We start from the raw sequence: 22,793 nt of genomic DNA, 5'->3' as shown, positions 1-22,793 counted from the left end.
GGTCCTCAGCAACTTGCAGCTCAGCCGACAAATGACAAATGAACTGTTTGGAAACGGGGGGGAAAAGGGCATTAACTTAACTTCTTAAGGCCCTTGGTGAGGCACAGGCTGCCCTGAGGTTTGGATGCTCCCTGGAAGTGCTCCGGGCCAGGTTGGACAGGGCTTGGAGCAACCTGGGGTGGTGGCACCTGGCAGGGGGTGGCACTGGATGAGCTTTACGGACCCAAACCGGGCTGTGATTCCATGATCTGCCTGACTAGGCCCCCTTGGCTGAGCCTCTTTCATGGTACTGATTCCTTTTTTTGGTTCCTTTTTTATTTCTTTTATTAGATCCACTAGAAATCAGGCAAGGACAGACTCCACAGACCAACACTGTGCCCTTCCTACAAGTGCCAAACAGCCCAGGACTGGCTCCTCCTGTGTCACTGTAACCCAAAGAGACTCCCAGATGTGCTCAGTAGAAATAGTTTATTAAAGAAAGTAGGAAATTACAATTCTGTGAACAATCTACAGGGGAGAAGTGTTTTTCAAAATAGATGTTTTTTGGCCATGTTTAAGGGGGCTGGGGACCCCACGAGATGCCAGTGTTCTGGGAACACTTGGAGGAGGGAAAAACAAAACCAGAGGGGTTTCTGTGAGGACTGGGGTGACAGGAAAGCCTCAGCCCCTGCACAAACACTTGGAACAAAAGTGCCAAGGACAAGGAGACAACAGGAGACAACAAATTAAAATATTAAACTCTGACTGAAAATCTTCTAAGCCTGACAGGGCAGGAAGGATCAAACAGAGCCTTTTGTGACTTAAGAGACAACGCTGTGAGTGTACCTTTCATTCCCTTTTTATACTGGTTTTTCATTATTTTCTATTATTTCTCTCATTATTCTTTAAGGACAGAAAATGTAACACCAGAAAGACACCACAGTTACCCAGTTCACACCCAACAAAAACATAAAGGAACGAGCTGAAATGGCTTCTACAGTTGGGAAAGTGGGATTGAAAAGTTCTAAGTCAGTTTGAAGACATTTTCCATGAGAAGTAAGAGAATTTTCCTCCTTGTGAGAATCAATGGTTCATTCAGCACAGGATCTCTCTTCCCCACATCCCTCCCTAAACTGTCTCCCCCTTAAGGTCTGCTCCTCAGGGGAACCTGAGATGGGAAAGTTTGGAAGGACATCCAAGTGGCTTCCATGTGTGGTTTGAGGGACAGAGGAGGTCACAGAGGGGCTGCAGGTCCCCTGACACAGAACTGCATAGAAGAGTCCCAGCTGAGCACTGAGAACGCCCCTGCAGCGCCCTGAGCCCAGCCTGAGATGAGGTTACACAAACACTGAGCCAGGAAATGCTCCTTCCCCCCAGCCAAACTCCAGGGAGCGCTTCCCCAATTCCCAAGTTTTCCAGACCAGTACAAATAAGAAAGGTGCAACCAAAAACGTGTTTGGAAGTGTTGGTTTGCTCTGCAGCACCACGAGGTGCAGGTGCACGTGTAAACTGGAGTCACTTGATCTTGGCCAGTGCTGCCGCTCTCCTCTCTGTGTTCTGGAACAAGGCTCGGATCAGGCTCTTCACCTCAGCTGCTGAGAACTGCTCTGCCAGAGGCCCCTTCCCATCTGCCCACCTGGAGGGGAGACAGGGAGAGCTTTATTTCACCCACTTGCCCAGAAATGGCACCTCAAACGAGCCTCCAAGGACCTGTGCCAGCGCCAGCAATCCAGGTACGGGAGTCCAGAATTGTTTAGCCAGGTACACAAAGGTGGGAGGTGATTTTTGCACTCAGAACCTTTTCCTTCTCCTAAATAAGACTAGAGCCTGCCTGCAAAACTCCCATTTGCCTCCTTAACAACACAAAAAAGTGCTTTATGCACTGGTGGAAGAGTTGGGAAGCTTTGGTGACTTAGATGTTTCCAAGAGCAGGGCCCAGGGCAGGAGCTGCTTTCCCTGTCCCTTCCTGGCTTTACCTGCTGGAGACAGGGTGTTCTGCCCTTCAGAGCTCTCTGGGAGGCAGCTGGGAGCAGGGAATGCCCAGCTGCTGACAACTCATGCCAACTAAAGTAACAGAAATAACGATGCAAATCCTTATGGATAAGGCAGATGAATTCCCCATTGCAAGGCAAAAGGAGGAAGAAAAAAGCACTTGGGTGGAAGGACAGCAGCAGGCAAAATGCCAGGCTGCTCCCTGTGAAGTATTCCTGAACTTGGAGAAGCCAAGGGGATGCACAAGCTGTGCTTTGGATCTCTCATGGCACCTGTTTTTTTACCATTTTGCTTTTCTCTTCAGAAAAGAAATACATGAGCAAATTTTAAATGGGCTGTGAAGACCCAGCCACAACCAGGAGCTGATCCTGACCCTTGCTAGCAGTTTCTGCCTCTCCTCTGAACCCCAACTCCCTGGCACAGGTCTGGAGAACCAGCTGGAAAGGAGAACACCTACCGATCCACGATCTCCTGGAGGTTGGCCCGCAGGATGATCATCAGCTCCCTGAATGTCATCCACTTCTGCACATAGACAGGAACTTCCTCCTGGTACTTCTTATTTTTGTCCTCTTCAAGCAGAGGGGTGAAAACTTGGGGTCCCTCATCCACCATGATCTTGCAGAGTGAGTACAGCCTGTCTGCACCCTCTGCAGAAATATCCTGGGAAGGGGAAAACATGAACAGAGGGGAAGTGAACTTTAATTTTGGAGTGCCAAGCGAGATGGAAAATTTGGACGGTGAGTATTTCCCACGGACACACCATTATAATTTCTGTCTGAGTGAACCCTTCCCCCGAAATGTGATTGTGGGGAGAGTTTCTGGAGGTGACAAACGCTGTCCCCAGCACCCCCTGTGGCTGTTACCTCCAGGGCAGTAATCCTGGTGACAATCTCTGCCAGGGCTGTGTTCAGTAAGGTCCCCATGGCCTTGCAGTACACGTGCACAGGGAGCACATCCTGCCACACCGTGCCCAGCCCCCTCAGCTGATGCAGCACCTGCAAGGCAACAGCTGAGTGTGACACCAGGAACAACACTGGGGCAGGCCCCAGGGGATCAGCTGAGTACAAACGGGGAGAAACAGCGGAGCAACCCTGCTAAAGACACAGCCTGGGACAAAAAACCCCGAAGCATCATGGCAGAAAATAGCAGTCCCACAGCTCTCAGGACTGGGATTACACACTGTACCCTCCCCATGATACCTGCAGGCACTGGGGTGTTCTTTCTCTGCCTTCCTTACCTGCTTTATGGATTTATTTGCTGCACGGTAATTCTCATCATCATCCATATTGGAAAAATTCCTGGCACTCCAGAGCCTGTCCAGGACTCCTCGCTTCTGCACTTGCATCTGAGCCAGAAAACACTCCATCCCTTCAGGAGCAAAATGAGCAGAGAGAAGCAATTATTAAATTTGCTCTGCCTATTTATGACTGTAAGTGCTGAATAATGAACTTGCTATAATGTTTTATTTTTAATCACATTTCCAGTCTCCAAACAATCTCCCAGAGCCAGTTTAACCAGTGAGCTCTCGTGCAGCTTGCATTGCTACAACACTGCTGGAAAAAGCAGCAGAGTAGCAGAATGAACTGTGGATGACTCCTGTTAGCTCACACAAACTCATCTCGGAATTTATTTCTATAGGATAACGAATGAAAATATCACAGGACTGAGCAGCAGACCCAAAAACACAGTGCTGCATCTGGCAGGACACCAAACTGCTCTTGGGACTCAGCTCAGGACAAGGAGATACGGGTTTCAAAGAGCCAAAACTTCCTAAACTGGAAAATGCCACCTGTTCAAAAATACCAATCCGCTGCCCGCACTGAGTGAGCAGCCACACCTGCATGAAACCATTCAGCAGCAACTGCCAGGGTTGATTCCCACGTGATCCATGAGCAAGTTTCAAGAGGGAAAGGTGGGAAGTTACCCAGCTTCCTGAAGTCAGGCACCATGTCCACGAAGGTGCCTCCGCAGTCGCTGAGCACGGCGCCGGTGAGGTAGCGGAACTGGTGGCCCAGGGTGAGCAGGTGGTGGACGATGTACATGCAGTTGTTGTAGTGGATGGCAGCCAGCTGGGGCAGCTTCTGCAGGTTCTCCCTGGCCCAACACGAAGGCAAAAGGAAGAAATGGGTTTATTTAGAGCTGGTTCTGTTAGAAAAATGGTCATGTCTGCCCTAGGCAAGGCCCGACTGACATCAGAGTTAAAACATTTAACTTCTCACATCCCCACAGGAACTGGCAGGAAAAAAAATGGCACTGAGGCATTTGAACCCTGTGTTATCCCACACTGTTTCCAGCCATGGACTTTCAAACAGGAATGTATTTTGTTACAGCAAAGTTACGGGGAGGAAAAGGGAGAGAAGTTGTCTAACAGGATTGTGACCTTTCCACCTCCACTGCTGCTCTTATTGCAGACAAAACATCATGAAAAATCTGTGCATCAGACCTGGGGTCAAAGTTACGTGGCTGGAAACAAATACAGCTGTGTGAGAACTTCACCCATGCCCTTCACTGTAAGATTGACAACGCAGAAACTCTCGAGCACCGGCTTTGCACAGGTATGGTTTAATCACAGATTGAATAGTTGATTTCTCCTGATGGAGCCCCTGGCTGTAGTGGACAAGTGGGACTGTTCCAACAGCATTACTGCCCCTCAGAACAGGAAACATGGACACACTCACCTGTGGTATTTGGGCACGACCTCACAGAAGACGTGGAAGATGTCCCGGACGCAGTTGCAGAGCTGCAGACAGCTACAAGGGAAAGAGGCCTCATGTCAGCCTGCCATTAATGTCTTGTTCACAGCTAACCCTCAACCTGCCCCAGAACAAGGTTTTATGAGCAGTGAAGCACTGGCACAAAGAGGAGATTGTCAGGATCAATGGCAGCACTGTCAACACTCTGGAAAGCTCACAAAGGCTGTGGTGACCTCGAGGTTCAGTGTGAAGGGAGATACGTGAAGCCCCAGAAGAAAGGGGACACTGTCCCTGCCCCTCCACGTGTGAACCTTCTCCACAACTGCCCCTGGAGACCTTCAAATAAAGATGCACCTCCTTACTAAAATTATCTCGAGTTTCATTTCTGGGAGGGAGGGGAAGGCAACAGTACCAGAACTTTGTGCTGGTTTTGGCCTCCTCCATTGTGTTATAAGCCAGCTCCATGAGCTGCTGCACGGAGGAGCTGATGCGGCACGTGGGCAGGGACAGGGTGGACTGGCTCAGACTGCTCTCACTGCCCAAATTCACGGTCCCACTGTCCAGAAGGTTGGAAGGTCCGTGCGTTTTCGGGTGGTCTCCTGACCAAGGAGCAGGGAGCTCCGGTAGGGCTGCGCTGGAATCGGGTGTGATCTAAGGGAAAACAAGAGAGAGGGGTAACAGAATTTAGAGCTCAGAAAGGAGAATCTGCAAGATTAAAAAGCACTGAATGGCAGAGATTTAAGACTCACAATAAACACAAGACTGCAGCACTATTAAAAAATATTTAGAGATTGTTTTCCAGATGGAAAAGCTGTGTGAGGCATCCCCAGTCACCTTTACAGTGTTGTGTATTTCTGAGGTCATCAGCTTCCTGGCTGCCTTGATCAAATCCTGGCACTTCTTGTTGGCGAAGTGGAAATTGACGTTGCAGGCGTATTTCAGCAAGGCAGTCTTGTCTTGCTTCAAAAACTGCATCTCCTTCAGGGCTTTCTCAAATTCCTTTGTGGATTCGATCACCTGAGGAGAGCAGATGTGTTCTGTGTTAGCACAGGCTCCCTAAACCACAGAACAAAGTTAAAATTGGGTATCAAAGCCGAAAGCAAAGGATGAAGGAGGCTTTGGAGGGCATTAAGCACTGGAATGACATCACACTGGAGTGCCTGGGCTCTGTGTTCAAGCCTGAGGGGGTTTTTGGGACCCACCTCTTTGTACTGCTCCAGCTGGCTGCTGCTGGTTGGGAGGGAGTGCACCAGGCAGCTGTGAATGAGGCAGTTTGAGAGCTCCTCCCAGATGAGCTCCCCCAGCAGCTCTGCCAGGGTGACTCTGCCGTCCTTTCCGCCTTTCCCAGGCTCCTCCAGAGGCACATCTGCATCCCAGAGAAGAAAAATGGATTTTAATACAGCTGCTTCCTGGACCAGACCCTCCATCAGTTCAAAGGCCTTTCCTCCTTAATTTTCCTTGCACGTAATGCTGACTAACAATCAGATATTCTAAAAAACTCTCATTAAATTAATTGATCATGACTAATTCCAAAAGAGAGGAACTACCTACTTAGCAGGTATTTGTGCAGAACTTCAAAAATCAGCTTGATCTTGTCAAACACCTTTATAGGAGAGAACTCATCCAAGGCAGGCTCCTGGGACCTAAACCTCAGGATGAACACATCTGGCTGCTCCTCTGTGACTGGCTCCAGAGATGGGTAGGAGATCAGCGGCTTCAGGATGTATTCCATCAACAACTGGCCTGAGGAAAGGGAAAAACAGAGGTTTTCCAACAGCAGATTGCTCCAGTGAGGTCCAACCCTGACTATTCTGGATTTAGAGACTGCAAGGAGTGGAAGGAACACCCCCTCGATCAGTTCTATCAGGGAATTACTAATGAGGTAAGGCTCTTTAAGCATCAGACTATGAAACCACATAGTCATAGATCAAAAGTACACTGAATTGTCAGGAAAGGATACATAATCCCAGGTAAATACTGGGATGAATATTCTCCTATTAATAAGAACCCCAGCATTCACCCCAGCGGGAAACACAAGCCAGGAGAGAGACGTTTTCCAGCGTCCTGCTGGAGTGAAGTGGATCTCACTATCCACGTTAAAACAAGCCTGAACTATCCACCTGAGCTACTGGGGCTGTTTCTGGGGTCAGTCTTACCAAAATCTTTGAGCTTGTAGTGCAGCTCTCCCATGACAGCCAAGGCCTGCAGCACGGCAGCGACGGCTGGGACAGCAGTGTCCTCACCCTGCGGCGGCACCGCGTGTAAGTGCAGCTCCGAGAGCACGACGGCCTCCAGGCTGCTGCTCCCTGCACACAGACCAGACACGCCCAGGGCTGTCACAGTGTCACAGCAGAAGCCACTGCAGTCAGCTGAAGCGAAGATCTCCCAGAGCAAGAGCTCGTTTAACCCCCTCAGTCCAAGAGTTTCACTGCATGTCCCACCTGGCAGGTGAGAGCAGGCACTTCAGTGGGGCGAAAAGAGTGAAAGGAAAGAGAGGAAAACCTGTGAGCACCTTTGGAATGGGGAAGCTTCCACACAATCAGCTTCTGCCACTCCTTCCCGAGCTGGTAGATGATGCTCTGCTCCTGCACCGTGAGCTCCTTGCGCAGGGCCTTCGGGATCCTCAGCTCAAAGCCCCTGTGGGATTCCACGTTCCTGAGGCTGCTCCGTGCCTGGTGGGGGAGAGCAAACACAGCTCAGGCAAGCGCTGCCCCTGCCAGGGAAAAGCATCCTCTGCAACTTATTCAGTGCATGAATCTACATTGCCAAGGGGTCACTGTTACCTTTTCCAGCCGCTGAGCTGCTCGCATGTACCTCTCTTCCAGCAGGGCAGTGCTGAACTCTTTCACAGCTGTGTCAAACTGCAAGGGCCAAACACACGCAGGTGTCACTGCAGCTCTGCTCCTACACTACAATTTGTAGGCTACAGCCACTTATTCCAAAGGGAAGCCCAGAATAATATCTGAGACGGGGGAGCAGGATTTTTTGCTCCCCCTCCTCACCTCCTGAAGCTTTTTCAGGACACTCAAGACCACTGAGTCCCTCTCCAGCTGCTGCTTCAGCTCTGTGAACTCAGTAACAGCGACATTTAGATCTTGCTGGACCTAAAATAACAAGATTTTTCAGTTCGCTGGCAGCATTTGTTAGCACACACATTTTTCTCTTACTTTAAATTTCATTTATCATTTATTTCTGTTCACAGAATAATTTGGTGAGAAGGAAAAAAAGACTCCATCCTTTTTATTCCTGTGTCACAACCCCTGCCACAGCCAAGGCTGGTCCTTCTCTCTGAAGGACACTGTGACACACTTCTCTACCTACACAGGAGTGACGATCCCTTAATGACAGCTCTTAATGTACACCCTGGTGCCACCTCAAGGCATTCTTTAGGACCACCCAGGGATCTCAGTCACAGAATCACAGAATCTCCTGAGCTGGAAGGGACCCCCAGGATCATCGAGTCCTGCCACTCACCCCAAAATCCCATCATGAAAGGGTTGTCCGGACACTCCTTGAGCTCTGGCACATTTGGGGCTGCGCCCTCCTCCCCCAAACCAATCCCAACACTCCGTGCCGGGGTGGGGCTACAGATTTGGGATGAAATGGAGCGGAATGTCCCCCCCGGAGTCACCTCGTTCTCGATGGCCGCCTTGAGTAGGTCGATGTCCATGCACAGCCCCTCCACCTCTGCCACCAGGTCCTCTCTGTTCTGCACGCTGGGCAGGAACTCGCTGTATTTGCTGTTCATCATGGTCCAGACCTCTTCCTACGGACAGTGAGCAGCGCGACAGCGTCACCCCGCGGGGAGCAGCACAGGAGCGCCGGGAGCAGAGCAAGCGAGCCTGACAGGGCTGGGGCACCGCGGGATGAACCAGGGCTGGGCACCCCCTGACCCCGGGCTGGGGCACCGCGGGATGAACCAGCGCTGGGCACCCCCTGACCCCGGGCTGGACATCCCGGGATGAACCAGGGCTGGGTACCCCCTGACCCCGGGCTGGACATCCCGGGATGAACCAGGGCTGGGAACCCCCTGACCCAGGGCTGGGCACCCCGAGCTGACGCAGTGCTGGACACCCCGGTCCTGAGCGGCTCCGCCGCAGCGCCGGTCCCGCGCCTCTCCCCACGCCCCCTCCATTCCCGTCCCTTACCTTGAGCTCCTCGACGCGGCGGGAGAGGCGCCCGACGTGGGCCCCCAGGTGCTCCTTGTCCAGCTGGCCCGAGTGCTCCAGCACGGCCGCCACCAGCGAGCCCGCTCTGCCCGCCATGGCCGCGCACCCTACGGCGGCCGCGAGGGACACGGGGCCGCGGGGCGGAGCTCGATCGCGGGGGCCGCGGGTTCGAGGCTGCGCGGTGACACCCCGAGATGGCGGGGTCGGGGTCCGCGGTTGTGGGGACACGGAGATGCCGGGGGGCTGCTGCAGGGTTCTGTGGGTGGCGTGAGCTGTGGCTGCTGGGGGCACACCAGTGGATGCTGGAGGTCTATGGCTGGGGGGACACCAGTAGATGCTGGCAGTCTGTGACTGTAGGGGGGCAGTGACTGGGGAGGGACATGGAAATACTGGGGGCTCCCCAGCTCTGCAGGGGTCTCTGGATGCTGGGGGGGGGACTCCCTGGATGCTGGAGGACCTGTGAATGCTGCTGGGTTCTGTGGACTTGGGGCACCTTGACTCCTGGGGGTCCCTGGCTGCTGGAAGCCCATGGCTGCAGAGGGGATCCCGACCTCGGCCCCTCACGTCCTCAGAACCCTTCCACGGGCTGCAGGCTGCGCTGGGGTGAGGAGGCCGGCGCCGAGCCCCTCATCCATCCCCAGCTGCCGGGGGAGCGAGGATCGGCCCCCAGCATCCGGTACCTGACGCAGCCCCGGGCGGGCGGTGCCTTGTGGTGGGTGAGCAGCTCTCTCCGCACGTCCTGCGAGCGGGGACAGGGCTGGCACCGCTGTGCCACCATGAGGGGGAAGGTCCTGAGTGCCTGGGCACTGCTGGCCAGCCTGGCCGTGGCCAGCTGGGGCGTCCGAGGTGAGTCCGCAGGTGTGGGGTCAGCGGCCGGACACTTGTTCCTGGAGATGCTGGGAGGGGTGCTGGCAGGGAGCCCCGCGGCTCGATGAGGTTTTCCGCCAGAGAATGAGGTTTGGAATGTCGATGGGGAAAAAGGAATCGGTGCAACAAGGATGGGAGAGTCTGCTTTTCCCAGAGTTTTTTTGGGACAGTCTGATGTGGTGCTTCATCCCCATAAGGAGCTCCGAGCTCTGCACCGCTGTCGGTAACTCAGAGGTGAAGCTCTCTGCTCTCTCTTCCTTTCACAGGGCAGGAGATATTCGTGAAGGAATTCAGTGGAAGGGTGTTCTTGGAATGTGTGCGAGGCCAAGGCAACAAAAACATCACATGGTGGAAAGATGGGAATACTGTGGGAAACGAAGCACAGCTGGAGCTGAGCGCAGCTTACGACGATCCCAGAGGTCTCTACGTGTGTGAGACAGGAGGCCAAAGGAAAAGCCTCCAGGTGCACTATCGGAGTAAGTGTTGCACACCTGCTTTTCTAGAGCCAGAGCTGCTTGGAGTTTTCACCCAAGCAAAATCTTGAGGGAATTTCCCCTTGTCTGGGGGTGTCTCCACCAGTTTGCTGCAGGTTCCTCTGTGTGTGGTGTCACTGTGGCAGCTTTGCAGCCTTATTTAGTGCCATAACCTGCCTCTCTGGCCCTGCACTGGGTGTGGGGGACACGTGGCAGCTTGTGCCACTGCCCCGGCTCACACGGCAAACCCAGCTGGTCTCTGTTGGCGGGGCTGGGGCCTGGACTGGCAGAGCTGGCTGAGCACTCTGGATGTGCCCCTGCTCTCAGTGTCCGTGTCCTTTTGGGCTTCCAGTGTGCCAGAACTGCATCGAAGTGGACGCTCCCACCATCTCGGGCATCGTCATCGCGGACGCCGTGGCCACGCTGTTCCTGGCAGTGGCCGTGTACTGCATCACTGGCCACGACAGGGGACACACATCACGAGGTGAGGGACGGGAGAGCCCCGAGGGCTGTGCCTGGGCACCTCCGGGGGCCGTGTGTGGTGCCCCGGGGCCGCAGCCAGCTCTTGGGTTTGTTTGTAAATGTTCCCCACATTGCCCATGGCTCCCCTGATCCTTGACCCTGACCTTCTTTCTTCCTTCAGCTTCTGACAGGCAGAACCTGATTGCCAACGAGCTTTACCAGGTCAGTGTGGGGGCACCTTCAGCACCCCTCTGTGTGTGGGGGGGGGGGAGGACACCTTCAGCACCTCAGTGTGGAGAGAATCTTCCCAAAGGCTGATCCAGCTCCCCCTCCCAGGGCTGGGCAGGCACAGTTTTGGCTCATGTCCCCTTTTTTTCCCCCTCCCAGCCCCTTGGAGAGCGGGAGGATGAGCAGTACAGCCGGCTGGCTCCTGCCCGCGCCCGCAAGTGAAGTGGGAAGACTCTGACACTCTGTGACTGCCTTCACCAGCGCGCTGGTTTTGCTTGGAGGCCCCTCCAGGATGGGCTGCTTGTAGCACTGTGATCATTCCATGACCTCTTGCACTTCTGTATTCCTGTCATTAAAGATGAGCCTGTCCCACAGCCTCCCTGCTCCATCCGTTTGTGTCGAGGTCCTGGGGAAGGCGCCCACGGGATGGGATCTGGTGGCTGGGAAGGTGCACTTGGGGTGGGATCTGGTCACTGGGCAGGCCAGGTCTCCGCTCCCCAGCCCTGAGCAGAAACAGTTCATGTGGTCTGAGTCCCCAGAATGGGACACTGGCACCAGACAGGGCCAGCCAGCATCGCCTCACCCTTGGAAGGACAAAGAGGTATTCCTTTGGTGCAGGTAAGCACAGAGGCAGAGTTGTTGTCACTGGGTGAGTGCTGATCCTGCTGAGACAAGGAATGTGTGGGATGGTACTGGTTGGGGCAAACACTGGGGCAAACTTGTACATTGCTGTACCCCAAAAATGGTGGTAGAAGCACTGGGGTGTAGCAAAATTTAGGTTTTTTGAAGCAAAATTTAGGCTCCATACACCCAGAGCGGTCCAAGCTTCTCCCACCCTACTCCAGGGTGGGAATGTCCTGCACGGCTGGGCTGAGCAGGCGGCCCTGCAGCAGTGCTGGTTTGCAGCAGGTAAGAACATGGCCCTGAGTGGTTTTGGAGCTGCTGGGGGTTAGTGCTGTGTGTATCTTGCCATCTCCCTGCTCGGGGTGTGGGGCCTGTTGTGGTGAATAAACCCAGCTGTGCCTCTGAACCGCATCCTGCGGGCGCGCGGCTCTGCCCCGGAGCTGCCGGAGCTGCTGGTGTTCACCTCGCCGGGGCTGAACCGCCCCCAGCCCGGCTCTGCTGCCGCTTCCTCTGCTCAGAGCTGCTGCTCTGCTCAGGAACAAACGGGGGTGGCTCAGCCAGGGTTCGACCTGAAACCTTTGCAGGCATCAAAGCAACCCAGGGGCCCTTCTTAACCTGTGCCGCTGCTGCTGGGCTGTTTGGGGGTTTTTACTGCCTGCCTCTGCTCCTTTGGCTGCAAATGAGGGTCAGGCTGTGAAGGTGAGAGCAGGACGAGGTCAGAGGCAAATCCCTCTGAGAAGGACCCACTCTCAGCCCCACGGGAGCAGATGGAGCCACTGAGGGCAGAAATTAAATTGGAGGGAAAACCAACTGGAGCAGAGAGAAGTGTGAGGGGAAAAGGAGACCAGGAACCACCAGTGAGGCTGCAGTCCTTTAATGAGAAGGAAAACTCCTCTTGCCAATGTGCTCATTTCTGTTCCCTGATGGCAAACCCAAGCACGCCCCAGGGTGCGACAGCGTGTCCCTGTCCTGTGGCTTATCCCAAAATGCCAGGGCCTCAGCAGAGCTGCAGAGAGCTGGGAACAAGCTGGGCAGAAGCGTTCAGCCCCAGTGCTGCTGGCTTCCAGCCTGTCATCCCCGGGGATTTCAGAAGCCCCTGGATTCCAGGCCTGCATACACCTCCCGCTGGCCTTTCCGGATGGGCTGTGGGAACAGCAGAGATCCTGGTTCAGGAATCCTTACCTGAGCCCGCACAATACGTGGAGAAAAGCACAACAGAGCAGGGGCAGCGCAGGGGAAGCTGCAGTTCTGCTCCCAAATACATCCCTGTGGCAGCACCAGGAAAAGGGGCTGCACCTTCACCACCTTTTTCCTCCACTGTCAGGAAAACTTGGAGCTTGACTGGATGCTTCCTCAAGGATAGATGACCTGGCTATCAGCCCCAGTCCCGGCCCTGGCTATCCCTCCCCAGGCAGCAGGGATGGAAAGCCCAGGGATAGTCCTCACCTCATAGTCCGGGTTTGGGACAGGGGGAGGGCGCTGCATCTTCGGACCTGAAACAGAGGCACAGAGAGGGAATCCTTGGGGATTCCTGTCACGAGGGACTTCCAGGATGATCCCAGAGCCAGGCACACCATGGGTCAGCTCCCATGGCTTTATTCTGAGCTCTTGAAGATGCAGCTGCTGCCAGGAGCTGGAGGGTTGGCTCCAGCACAACAGCCTGGGAAACGGGTTCCTGTGTGCAGGGAGCCTTTGGCACAGCAGCCACTCCCATCCCTGCACACACAGGCAGCCTGGAGAACACGTGGGAAGCAGGAGCATCGTTTGGAAGCTCCTGGAGAGCAGAGGATGCTCCGTCACGTCACGCAGTGGGGACGAGGGATTCACTGGGTGCTCAGCGGATGTCACGGGGAGCAGGGGGGTCTGGAATGGCTCTTACCTCGTGGCCGACTGTCCCCACCAGCACTGGCTCGTCCCTTCCTGCCTTTGCTGAAGTAATAGACCAGGATCAGCACCCCCAGGGTGATGAGAAGGTCTGCAGTGATGATCCCTGCCACGGTCAGGGCATCCAGCTCCTCGCAGTTGGCACACACTGCCGGGGGATGAGGGGAGGGGGAGATGCTCAGAGCCAGGGAAAGCCCTGGCCTCGCTCACCTGAGTGCTGGCACAGGGCTACAGGCAGGTGGGAAGGGGAAAAGGGCAAACTGAAAGGAAAGGGGAGATTCCTTCTGCCAAAAATCTGCTCTCAGACTCTTACTGCCCACACAGAGCAGGAAGGGGCTTGGCAGCACCATATTTACCCACCCCAGCGCTGAAAATGAACTCCCAGCTCCCAAAACCTGCCACTGAAATGTGCAGGCTGAAGGGTCTGCACTCACCTCTGGCATTCAAGTACAGCTTACGCTTCTTATTACCCAAGGAACAGCTCAGGTTGGCAGGAGTGCTGTCATGGTCCTTTATAATGAACTTCCCCTCCTCGATGTCCCCTCTTCTCCCAGATGGATCCCACTTGATGCCCTCGTCCTCCAAGGGACACGTGATTGTCACCGTGGTGCCAGAAATCTCCACCAGGAATTCCCCTTGGGAAGACAGACCAATGAGAAAGGAAACTAAGGGGAAACATCAAATATTTCTACCTCTTTTTTAGTCAGCTGCAGTTTTTATATTACACTAAACCGTTAAGAATGCTGATAAAATTCACTTACCCTCCTGTTCTTCATCTGCAAAACAGAAAATAAGGAGTGTTAAAAAATCATCTCACAACTGCCTCACTGCTTGGTGCTGTTGGAAATGCCCAACACTGATAATAATTAGGGACCAATTTCTCCAATCAGTAAGATCCCTGTCGATTAACAAACAGTGTATTTTTCCTACCCTGCCATATTTGCAAAATTCAAATATTTCTATTTGACTCTTAGTTCTCACTTTGGAGGCATATTTGGGGTTTTTAGCATGCTAAATAGCTAAGGATGGTGGTAAAACACACTTACCCTGCTGAGCTGCGGTGCCAACTGCAAAAAAAAAAGAGTAAGAATTATTAAGTAATTGAGCTTCTGCTATGATATGATTTCCTACTCCCAGGACATCCTTTCTGAACTCAGCTGCTTGAAAGAGATGTTCATAGTCCCCCATTCACGCTGAAAGCATTAGAAATATTCTGGTGGTGAGACAGGATGTTGTTCTGGAGTTGGAAGCCATTTTTAACGCAGCCTAACGCAGAATGGAAACTTGAATCATTTCCCGACCCAGCTCAGAAAAAGGGTTGTTATTGCACTCTGTCGCCCCAAAATTCTGCTTTATTATCACTGCTGGAAAACCCTGGTCAGAGGCTCTGTCCTCAGCAAGGGAACTCGCTGGGGAGTGGGACCCTGACGTTGGTGTAACGCTGTGAAACAGTTTATCTGTGTTATTTTTCTGCCTTGTAGGAAACAACTTGCTCCACGGAAGGCTCTGGAGCATTAAAGAAACCGATTTTAGGAGGTGTGAATCAGACCTGCGATTTCCTTTAAAGACATTTGTCTTTTTACAATAGATTTGAATTCCACAGACAGCGGACTTGGCTGGAGAGAAGGTGACCTGCTGCTTTTTTATTTTATGTAGATGAATTTAAATCTGAAACCAGAACAGGCCACTGATAAACTAGGCGCTGGTATTTGCAGCACATTGGCAGAGTAGCTGTAGTCTTATTGTAACAACTCTTAATGAACCGCTAGCGAGTTTATCTCTCCTCATTACTGGCTTCTTTAGAGCCTCTACAGGTACTCTGCACCTCATCCTAAACCAGCATTCAAACTGCTCAGGTATTGAAATTGCCGCCACACCCTTGATATCCCACCGAGTCTGCAGTTCTTTACCCAGGATCACGAAATGCTTTAAGAAAAGTGCACGAATAAAGGATAAACCCAAACTTTAAGACCGCGGCACCTCTCAGTTCTCAGTGCACCGAGCTCCAGCGCTGCTGCCTGCAGTTTGGGGACTCACCTGCACACAGCAGGAGCCCCAGGAGGGGCAGGGACCGCTCCAGCCTCATCCTCGTGTTCCTCCTCCTCCTCCTGTTCCTCTCCACCACATCAGACTGGCGTGGCTGTGGCAGGAAAGAACACGGTGGCTTCTCAAGAAAGAGGCCCAGGATTTTTTTTCCCAGAATTGCTAACGACCCGGGCAGGGCTGGGGGACTCACTGTTTCCAGAGCGGCCAAGGCAGACCCAGACACGTGAAATAAGCCCAGGTCAGGAAGTGCGGAGGCTCAAAATGTCTTCATGGGACGTCACCGCCAGCGAGGGGTGGCTGCTCTGCTCTGCACCAGCTCTGCAGGGCTCAGGAGCTGCCCTGGGAGCAGCAGGACAGAGAAATGAGCCAGAATCAGATTCGCCAGCAGGACCTTCCCAACCGCTTCTCAAAGTGAGAGCTTGTGAAGTTCCAGCTGTGCCAAACGACTTCACGTGGAATCACAGGATGGTTTGGGGTGGAAGGGTCCTTAAAGAGCATCCCATTCCACCCCTGCCATGGGCAGGGACACCTTCCACCATCCCAGGGTGCTCCAAGCCCCGTCCAACCCGGCCTTGGACGCTGCCAGGGATGGGGCCAAGCTGCTCTGGGTACCCTGTGCCAGGGCCTCACCTCCCTCACAGGGAGGAATTCCTTCTTCCCTGTATCCCATCTAACCCTGCCCTCGGCCAGTTCCATACCGTTCCTCCTTGTCCTATTCTACAGTTTCTGATCAAGAGTCCCTCTCCAGCTTCCCTACAGGTCCCTTTCAGGCACTGGAAGTTTGGAATAAGGGAACCAGAAGCACCACACGGAGCTCAGCACAGGAGCCCCTGAACGGAGCTTGGGCGCGCCAGGCCGGGACATCGTTCCCTGCCCGGCTCTGCGCTCAGCCCCCTCCCCACGGGCCCACCCGGAGGCATCCCAGCAGCATTTTTGGGAGGCTCTCCCGCCCGGGCGCTCCCACAGGGAAGTGGCCCGGCCCCACTAGAGGGGGCTCCTGCCCCGGCCAGCGCCGCACGCAGGGCACGGTCCCTCCCAGCTCGGGCTTGGGGCGGGCACAGACCCGCCGTGGCACCGGGACAGGGGCACTCCAGGTGGCACGGACAAAGGGAACGTTGTTGTGCCCCGTTTCCTTGATTGGGGTGCTCTCTTTGGCCGTCAGAGCTTTCTTGTCCTTATTTATGTTTCCAAATGGAACGTCGGAGAATTTAGGTTGTTGGTGGGTGTGCCAGGGACGTGGTCTTCTTTTAAAAGTTGGAGTCCACGCGTTTTGAAAGAAGATGGAGATTAGCAAAAGTCTGCAGGCAAAGGTGGGAACAGCGGCTGTTCACAGCCCTGTGCAGAACCAGGATTAGGAAGCGGCAGCAGATCGGCTTGCAGGTACTTTAAACACAACCTGAACAAAGCCCCAGACTGATAAATATTCGTGGTGGCAAGGAAAGAAAGGGAGGTGATACTTTGCAATAGTAACTGAGTGGAAATCCGGGGAGATGCAGTGATGAAGGGCTAACAGGCCCAGATCCCTCCCAGGGAGATAGAGATCCTTGGTGTCTCGGAGCTGTTAGCAGGGATGTGGTAGCAGACACAGGATTCCCTGCTCTGTTCGGGGGACAATGCACGGAGCTGATGGCCTCAGTGCTCTTTTTCCACCGCCAAATCCCTGAAGGGAGCCCCTCAAACACCCAGAGGTTCAGGCACCATCCCCAACCCTGCCCTGGCACCCTTGCAAAGGAAACCAGCACCAGCCACAGCTACCACCGATAACCTGGGATGGCTTCTTGGAACGGGATCGTGAACCAGACACAAACACTGGCACAGCCAGTGATTTATGGCCCTCAAATGCAAACTTCCTCATTTCGCCAACACACGGGCTCGGATTCGTTTCACATTCTCACAACTGCCTCGTGCCTCCAGCAGAATATTTCGTGTTCTACGGAATTTCTCCCTTGTGGAGCACCGCAGGGTTTCCCCAGCTGTGCCTGGAATGCGGCCAGGCTGACCCATTTTCCACTTGGCTTTTCCAAGAGCGCCAGGCTCCCAATCCTTGAATGTTCCGATTATTTTAGGGTAGGTACCTGTGGTTTGGTGGGACGTTTCCATCCTCTGGATGAGTGCTCGCACTGCGGCCGCGGACTGTCAGTTCTGGGCTGCTCTTTTGGGGATTGTTTGCAGGTTTTTTGCCGAACAAATGGCGCGCGTTCCTTCGAGCCACCTATGAACACCTCCAGGCAATTTTTCTTTTACCTCCCACGAGAGGGGAGTGGTTTCAGGTGGCAGCTGGGAGGAGGAATGATTGCAACACAAAAGAGCAGGGGAATATGGGAGGGAGAAGAAATTAATCTTACCTTGGGAATCTCGCTGATTTACGGGCAGAAGCGAGCGGGGCTGGGCACACCTCGGCAGGGAGCGCTCACCTTCCCTTGCAGGCCGAGCTGGCGGCAAGGAATCTGCCCTGTTGTGCTGGGAAGACTTTGTGAAACTCATCTTCCACCCGGTCACCGAGAGCCCGGAGCGGATTTGTCTTTGCAGACCTGGACTTTCTCCCCGATGCGCGGCCGCACCTGGCTGGGCGCTGCGCTCGTCCTTGGGGTGCAGCTCCGAGGTAAGGAAACCTGTCCCTGGCCGGCCGTGCTGCCGTCCTCACCCCCCTCTTCTGATCCCTTAAATTATCCCTAAGGCAGAGGCTTTCTCCCCGTCCTTGCTGCGATTCTTTCTGTGCGGGGTTCGCTGGAAGTGGCACGAAGCGGTTGAGTTTCTTCCCCGGCAGGTTTAGGCGTATTCCAGCGGAAGAACACCGATTTCCTTCACTGATCTCCTCCTCAGCTCGGGTTTCAAAGTCTTTTTCTCTCCTGCCAGGAATCTGAACTTTACTCCCAGCCTTTTTGTCTTTTTTTTCCCCCCTACCTTTGTTCCTAAACAATCAGGGATTGTCCAGGAGCCCCAGGTTCAGATCCTTTACACAGCAAAGGTTCCAGACGGACACGAAACTCACTTGGATTTTCAGTGGTTTATATCAAAACACCCGGATTTTAAGAATGACACGTCTTCTTTCCCAAATGCATCAGCACGCGGCGCGGGTGTAATCTGCCTTGGGAAAAAGTATTTTACACTTATTTCTCACTTAGTTCTTTTCAAGGAGTTTAAAATGAAAAGATTTGGCACCGAGTCTTCGTATGAGCAATGTGATCTCTGCCAGTGAAGTTTCGCACGTGTGAATAGCCTCAGTGTTTCGGCATTCCAAATATTTTCCCTTTTGAGATAAGGAATTATTTGGAAGGAAGTATTTAGTCATAAATTACTTCCAAATACGTCTTTATTATGCAGTTATGTTTTACAACCCTAGATAAGCTTTTTTTTGGCTGGAATCACACTGGGGTGAGTTAACTTCCTAAGGTGACAGGATAGTCTTTTTCCTTCACTAGCAATCATTAATTTTTCTTATTTTTCATTTTCCTCCTCTCTTTTCCTTGCTCTCCCTCCTGCTGGTTGTCCCTCTTCCAGGGGAGCATCAAGTGAGCGATGCTCACTTATTTTTAAAGCAGCAGCTGTGGTGGTTGTGGGGATGTTTCTTGGATAAACAAATCCACATTTACCTTGAGGATTTCCTCTAGAATTCCTCAGCCTGACTGAATTTACCTGCAGCTGCCCAGCTGGGCCATAAACCCTCTAAAACTGGCTCTGGATACATCAGTAAGAGCAGTTTCACTGTGGTGTGCATGAGGCTGAGTATAAAGTGTATAAAGGGAAGTTCTAGCACGGGAAACAGCAGTTATTGAGTGGGTTTCAGTCCAGTTTGAGAAGGTTTTTCTGAATAAATCTGCAGGACCACCCGCCTTGGAATGTGCCTGACACACTCAGGTTATCCATTGCCAGCGCACATAAGGCTCCCAAAGAACTCAAGCTGATAAGGAGCAGTGATGAGCTCACTCCAAACAGCGATTTCCCCCCTCTGAGCCCTCTGTTTGCCCTGCAGCGCTGTGGCTGGCGGCAGCAGTGGAAGTTCACACTGCCAAGGAGGTGGTTGCCGTGAACGGGACCAACCAGCGGCTGAAATGCACCTTTTCCAGCAGCAGCCCCGTGAGCGATCAGCTGTTAGTGAGCTGGAACTTCCAGCCCGAGGACCTGAGCTCTCACGAGCCGGTGAGTGAGATCTTTGTGCTCTGTTTCAGGGGTTCACCCTTGCCCCAACACCCAGCACTGGGTGAGCAGCGAGTGGGTATGGACACACCCAAAACCCACAAGTACATTTGGGCCTTTGTCACTTGTAGTGATTAATCCGAGTTCTGTTTATAGACCCTGCCTAAAAAACACCCTCTCATGTTTAGTTTTGGGTGATCAGGGTTAAAATATTTGTGGCTTGATAAAGCTGGACCTGCTGACACCACAGCTGAGCCCTGTCTTAGGTGACATCCTGCACCTGACGCGACTTCAGAAATCTTCCAGGTCCCTTCCAACCCAGGCCATTCGACATTTCGGTGATTTTTGTAGGTATTTCGCTACCTGAAGGAGCCCTACAAGCCCCCCTCTGGAAGGTTTAAAGAGCGAGTCACCTGGGATGGGAACATCGAGCGTAACGATGTTTCCATCATCATCTGGAACCTGCAGCCCACTGACAACGGGACCTTCACCTGCCAGGTGACAAACCGGCCAGATGTCTATGGCACCATCGGGGAGGTGCGACTCCGGGTTGTGCAGAAAGGTGAGAGGCCAAGAAACTCCCCCCGAGGCCGTGTGGATTTAGCCAGAGTGGCCTTCCTCCACACCCGGGAAAACTATGGGAGAAAAGGGGTTGTAAGTAGAAAGCGTGAGGGGAAAAAGAGGAGACTGAGGGAAGGTTTTATTCACAGATACAGGATCCCAGCCTCGTTCCTCCTGGGTGTCCCTCTGGTTCACTCCTCTGTCTCTCCCCACGCAGTGACTTTCTCAGAAATCCATTTCCTGGCCATTGCCATCGGATCGGCCTCTGGCCTGATGATCATCGTGGTGACAGCTGTGATTATCTGTCGGCAGCATCGTAGGAAAGCGCGAGACAAGAGGATCGAGGTGGCAGACACTGAGCTGTAAGGACATGGGAGGGAGGGAGGGAGGGAGAGGCTCCTGGGAGAGCTTGTCAACTTTATCTCCACGGCCTTTCTGAATTATTGGTGTGGACCCTGCACGGAGCATCTACAATGCAAAACTGCCAACCCAATTAGCCATAATTGGCTGTGTGCAGGCAGAACAGAGCCCCAGGATGGACAAGCTCTGGAGTCCTCATTTGGCTGTTGCCTCTCTCAGTGGCTCCTCACCCAGAGAAGGAGCCAGGTGCCGTGGTGGTGGCTGGCAGGTGACCACCCTGTCCCCTGAGCTGTGCTCACCACACGTGTGGCACACTCACCATCTCACCTTGGGTGTGCTGTGTGTAACTCAGGACACCCTGCTGCTCAGCATGACACTGATTTGGGATTTTTTTTTTTTTCTCTTTTCTCCCCTTTTTATAACAGTAAAGAAAAGGAGAGTCTGAAGATGAGGGAAGAAAAGGAACCCATTCCATTGGAAGACTAAAGGTCTTTGCTGGTGTGCACAATGCAGGTACACATCCAAGCCTTCTGTAATTAATGTCTCAGTGTTCCTGTGGGCTCTCCAGGACAGATTCCCTCGGGTATTTTCCTGCTATTCACAGTCAGAACTGAGGCCACAGTCACACTTTGCTGTTGAGGATCCTTCAGAGACAGCTGAACAATCCCTGAATCATCACAGCCTCATAAATATGCAAGAGATTTCTCCACCTTGGTGTTGAGGAGCATTTGTAGGAAAGCCATTGTTGCTGCTTTCCATGGCATTCCTGCTTTGTGGATGAAGAGGAATGAATTACTTCCCCTTTGTCAGTTTTGTATCTGCTTTTTGATTACTTTAACCTTTATTGTTTTAAAATTGCTACAGGAAGACTGGATCTGTTTCCATATTCCCTGGCTTTGCCTAAACTTGTCAGCATAAATTTTACCCACAGTTTCTGAGGTCAGCAGTTGCCTCTATTATTTTGGTTTTTGACAATAACCCTGAGTAATGGATGTTTGTTTTTCTTATAATCTTTCTTCTCAGGTACTTCCAAAGCAGCTGGTGAAAGCTTGTAATTTGGGGTGTTAGAACAAAGCTGGATTACAGACGCCCCACGCTGCCCGTGTGGTACCTCTGCTCAACCTGAAAGTCTTGCACGGAGATAGGGTGACTTTACATGAGCTGTGAATTCCCTCCAGTGAAGCAAAGCAGGAGGAACTTGCCCCATGAACAAAGAACTTTCCTCTCCATCTTCTCACCTGTGGAATGCGAGCGAGGCTCCTCTGGAAGACAAAAGTGCCAAGACAGCAGACTGAACGGAGGGCTGGGAGGTGTTTGAGCAGATGCACTCTTGCACCTTAGAAACCACAACGTGCCTTTGTGTTGCCCTGTTTTTATTCCCTGAGAATCCTCCCTGAGATCCTGAAAAGGAGGACTGAGCAGTGAGGGCTCAGCTGGTACAACAGACGTACTTGGAATCGCTTTTCTGCGTTAGATGGACAGTGTTAGAGCTGGGCAATGTGTGCTGTTTGTTAGGGACAGCGTTCACCAGCCGGGGTGGTTTTCACATCCATCTCTTGCAGCTTTGGGAGGCTCTGGGGGCTGAGGAGTTTTCTGCCTGGATTCAGCAGCTCCCCCTCCTGTTCACATTCCCACGCTCGTTATCCCAGTGCTCCCCTCTGTTCCCCTTAGTTCCAGCCCCCAAAACTGGAACCCATGGAGCTATAACGGCGTCTAACCAGCCCCAAATCAATCCCATTACAGTATTTACCCAGCCCCAAATCAAAGCCTTGACCAGTTTGTTTGTAGGGCGTCTTTATTGCTTTACAACCTGTGATGTGCCCGCACGTTCCCAGGCTGTTCCTGGCTGTTTGTTTTCATTTTCTCTCACCTGTGTTGTAAATAAAGACACCTTGCTGAGAGCTATGCTGGTATGGAGGGGGGCTGTGACCTGGGAGTCCCTGACACCTCAGATGAGCAGATTTGCACTGTTTGTCCCCAAAATTGGATTTGTTACCTGGTGTGCAACAAACCAATAGTGAAATACTTCATGGAGATGTTGATTATTATTTCAGAGGAGCCCAGGCCTGGGTGCTCAGTGGTGTCTCACAAACCCAGCACCCCCCAGCAGACTTTTCATGCCATTATTTATACACAGAAATTCAGCATTAATAACTTTACGAGTACAGCCCCTCTCTCACGCTGGGTTATTAATTCCCGTACAAGTTACGTCACCCCAGCCAACTTCTACCGCTGCTCAGGGGAAGGGTCTTCACCTGGCCAGGGTCTTTCTGATCTGTAGGTGTGATTTTTATTATTATAACCAAGATAGTTCAGCT

The 22,793-nt window shown here is 52.9% G+C and overlaps 4 protein-coding genes across 7 annotated transcripts; 2 read left to right on the top strand and 2 right to left on the bottom strand.

Annotated features, from left to right (window-relative positions):
- Positions 1-451: 451 nt before the first annotated feature.
- ZW10 (zw10 kinetochore protein) lies at positions 452-8,953 on the bottom strand. Its single transcript, XM_042034182.1, has 16 exons — positions 8,813-8,953; positions 8,296-8,430; positions 7,667-7,768; positions 7,448-7,525; positions 7,177-7,336; positions 6,821-6,970; positions 6,216-6,407; positions 5,867-6,030; positions 5,499-5,681; positions 5,077-5,315; positions 4,650-4,721; positions 3,896-4,065; positions 3,209-3,339; positions 2,835-2,966; positions 2,429-2,631; positions 452-1,615 (listed from the first exon to the last, which is right to left on the bottom strand). The coding sequence occupies exons 1-16, from the start codon at positions 8,927-8,929 to the stop codon at positions 1,495-1,497; spliced, it is 2,349 nt and encodes a 782-aa protein (XP_041890116.1). The 5' UTR covers positions 8,930-8,953; the 3' UTR covers positions 452-1,494.
- Positions 8,954-9,229: 276 nt separating this feature from the next.
- On the top strand, positions 9,230-11,237 carry LOC121667495 (T-cell surface glycoprotein CD3 gamma chain-like). The gene is made up of 5 exons (XM_042034184.1): positions 9,230-9,679; positions 9,967-10,176; positions 10,526-10,657; positions 10,817-10,857; positions 11,023-11,237. Exons 1-5 carry the CDS (start codon positions 9,256-9,258, stop codon positions 11,083-11,085), a joined length of 870 nt encoding a protein of 289 aa, XP_041890118.1. The 5' UTR covers positions 9,230-9,255; the 3' UTR covers positions 11,086-11,237.
- Positions 11,238-12,345: 1,108 nt separating this feature from the next.
- On the bottom strand, positions 12,346-17,618 carry CD3E (CD3e molecule). Of its 3 annotated transcripts, XM_042034218.1 has the most exons (9): positions 17,493-17,616; positions 15,608-15,756; positions 15,409-15,511; positions 14,418-14,438; positions 14,133-14,147; positions 13,806-14,006; positions 13,367-13,519; positions 12,934-12,980; positions 12,346-12,630 (listed from the first exon to the last, which is right to left on the bottom strand). In XM_042034218.1, the coding sequence occupies exons 3-9, from the start codon at positions 15,455-15,457 to the stop codon at positions 12,574-12,576; spliced, it is 543 nt and encodes a 180-aa protein (XP_041890152.1). In that variant the 5' UTR covers positions 15,458-15,511; positions 15,608-15,756; positions 17,493-17,616; the 3' UTR covers positions 12,346-12,573. The 3 variants fall into 3 exon arrangements, with proteins under 3 accessions (XP_041890152.1, XP_041890155.1, XP_041890154.1); XM_042034221.1 differs by lacking the exon at positions 15,608-15,756 and having other exon boundaries at positions 17,493-17,618; XM_042034220.1 differs by lacking the exon at positions 17,493-17,616 and having other exon boundaries at positions 15,608-15,900.
- An 86-nt stretch (positions 17,619-17,704) lies between these two features.
- Positions 17,705-22,380, top strand: MPZL2 (myelin protein zero like 2). Of its 2 annotated transcripts, XM_042034209.1 has the most exons (6): positions 17,740-18,019; positions 19,391-19,557; positions 19,906-20,116; positions 20,333-20,477; positions 20,901-20,988; positions 21,499-22,380. In XM_042034209.1, the coding sequence occupies exons 1-5, from the start codon at positions 17,965-17,967 to the stop codon at positions 20,959-20,961; spliced, it is 639 nt and encodes a 212-aa protein (XP_041890143.1). In that variant the 5' UTR covers positions 17,740-17,964; the 3' UTR covers positions 20,962-20,988; positions 21,499-22,380. The 2 variants fall into 2 exon arrangements, with proteins under 2 accessions (XP_041890145.1, XP_041890143.1); XM_042034211.1 differs by lacking the exons at positions 20,901-20,988; positions 21,499-22,380 and having other exon boundaries at positions 17,705-18,019; positions 20,333-20,482.
- The last annotated feature ends 413 nt before the right edge of the window (positions 22,381-22,793 follow it).

This window comes from Corvus kubaryi, unplaced genomic scaffold, assembly GCF_017639235.1.
Source record: "Corvus kubaryi isolate FWS band 111438036 unplaced genomic scaffold, C.kubaryi_AGA036_p1.0 37367, whole genome shotgun sequence".
Classification (NCBI taxonomy): Eukaryota; Metazoa; Chordata; class Aves; order Passeriformes; family Corvidae; genus Corvus; species Corvus kubaryi.
This window is presented reverse-complemented; position numbering and strand designations above follow the sequence as displayed.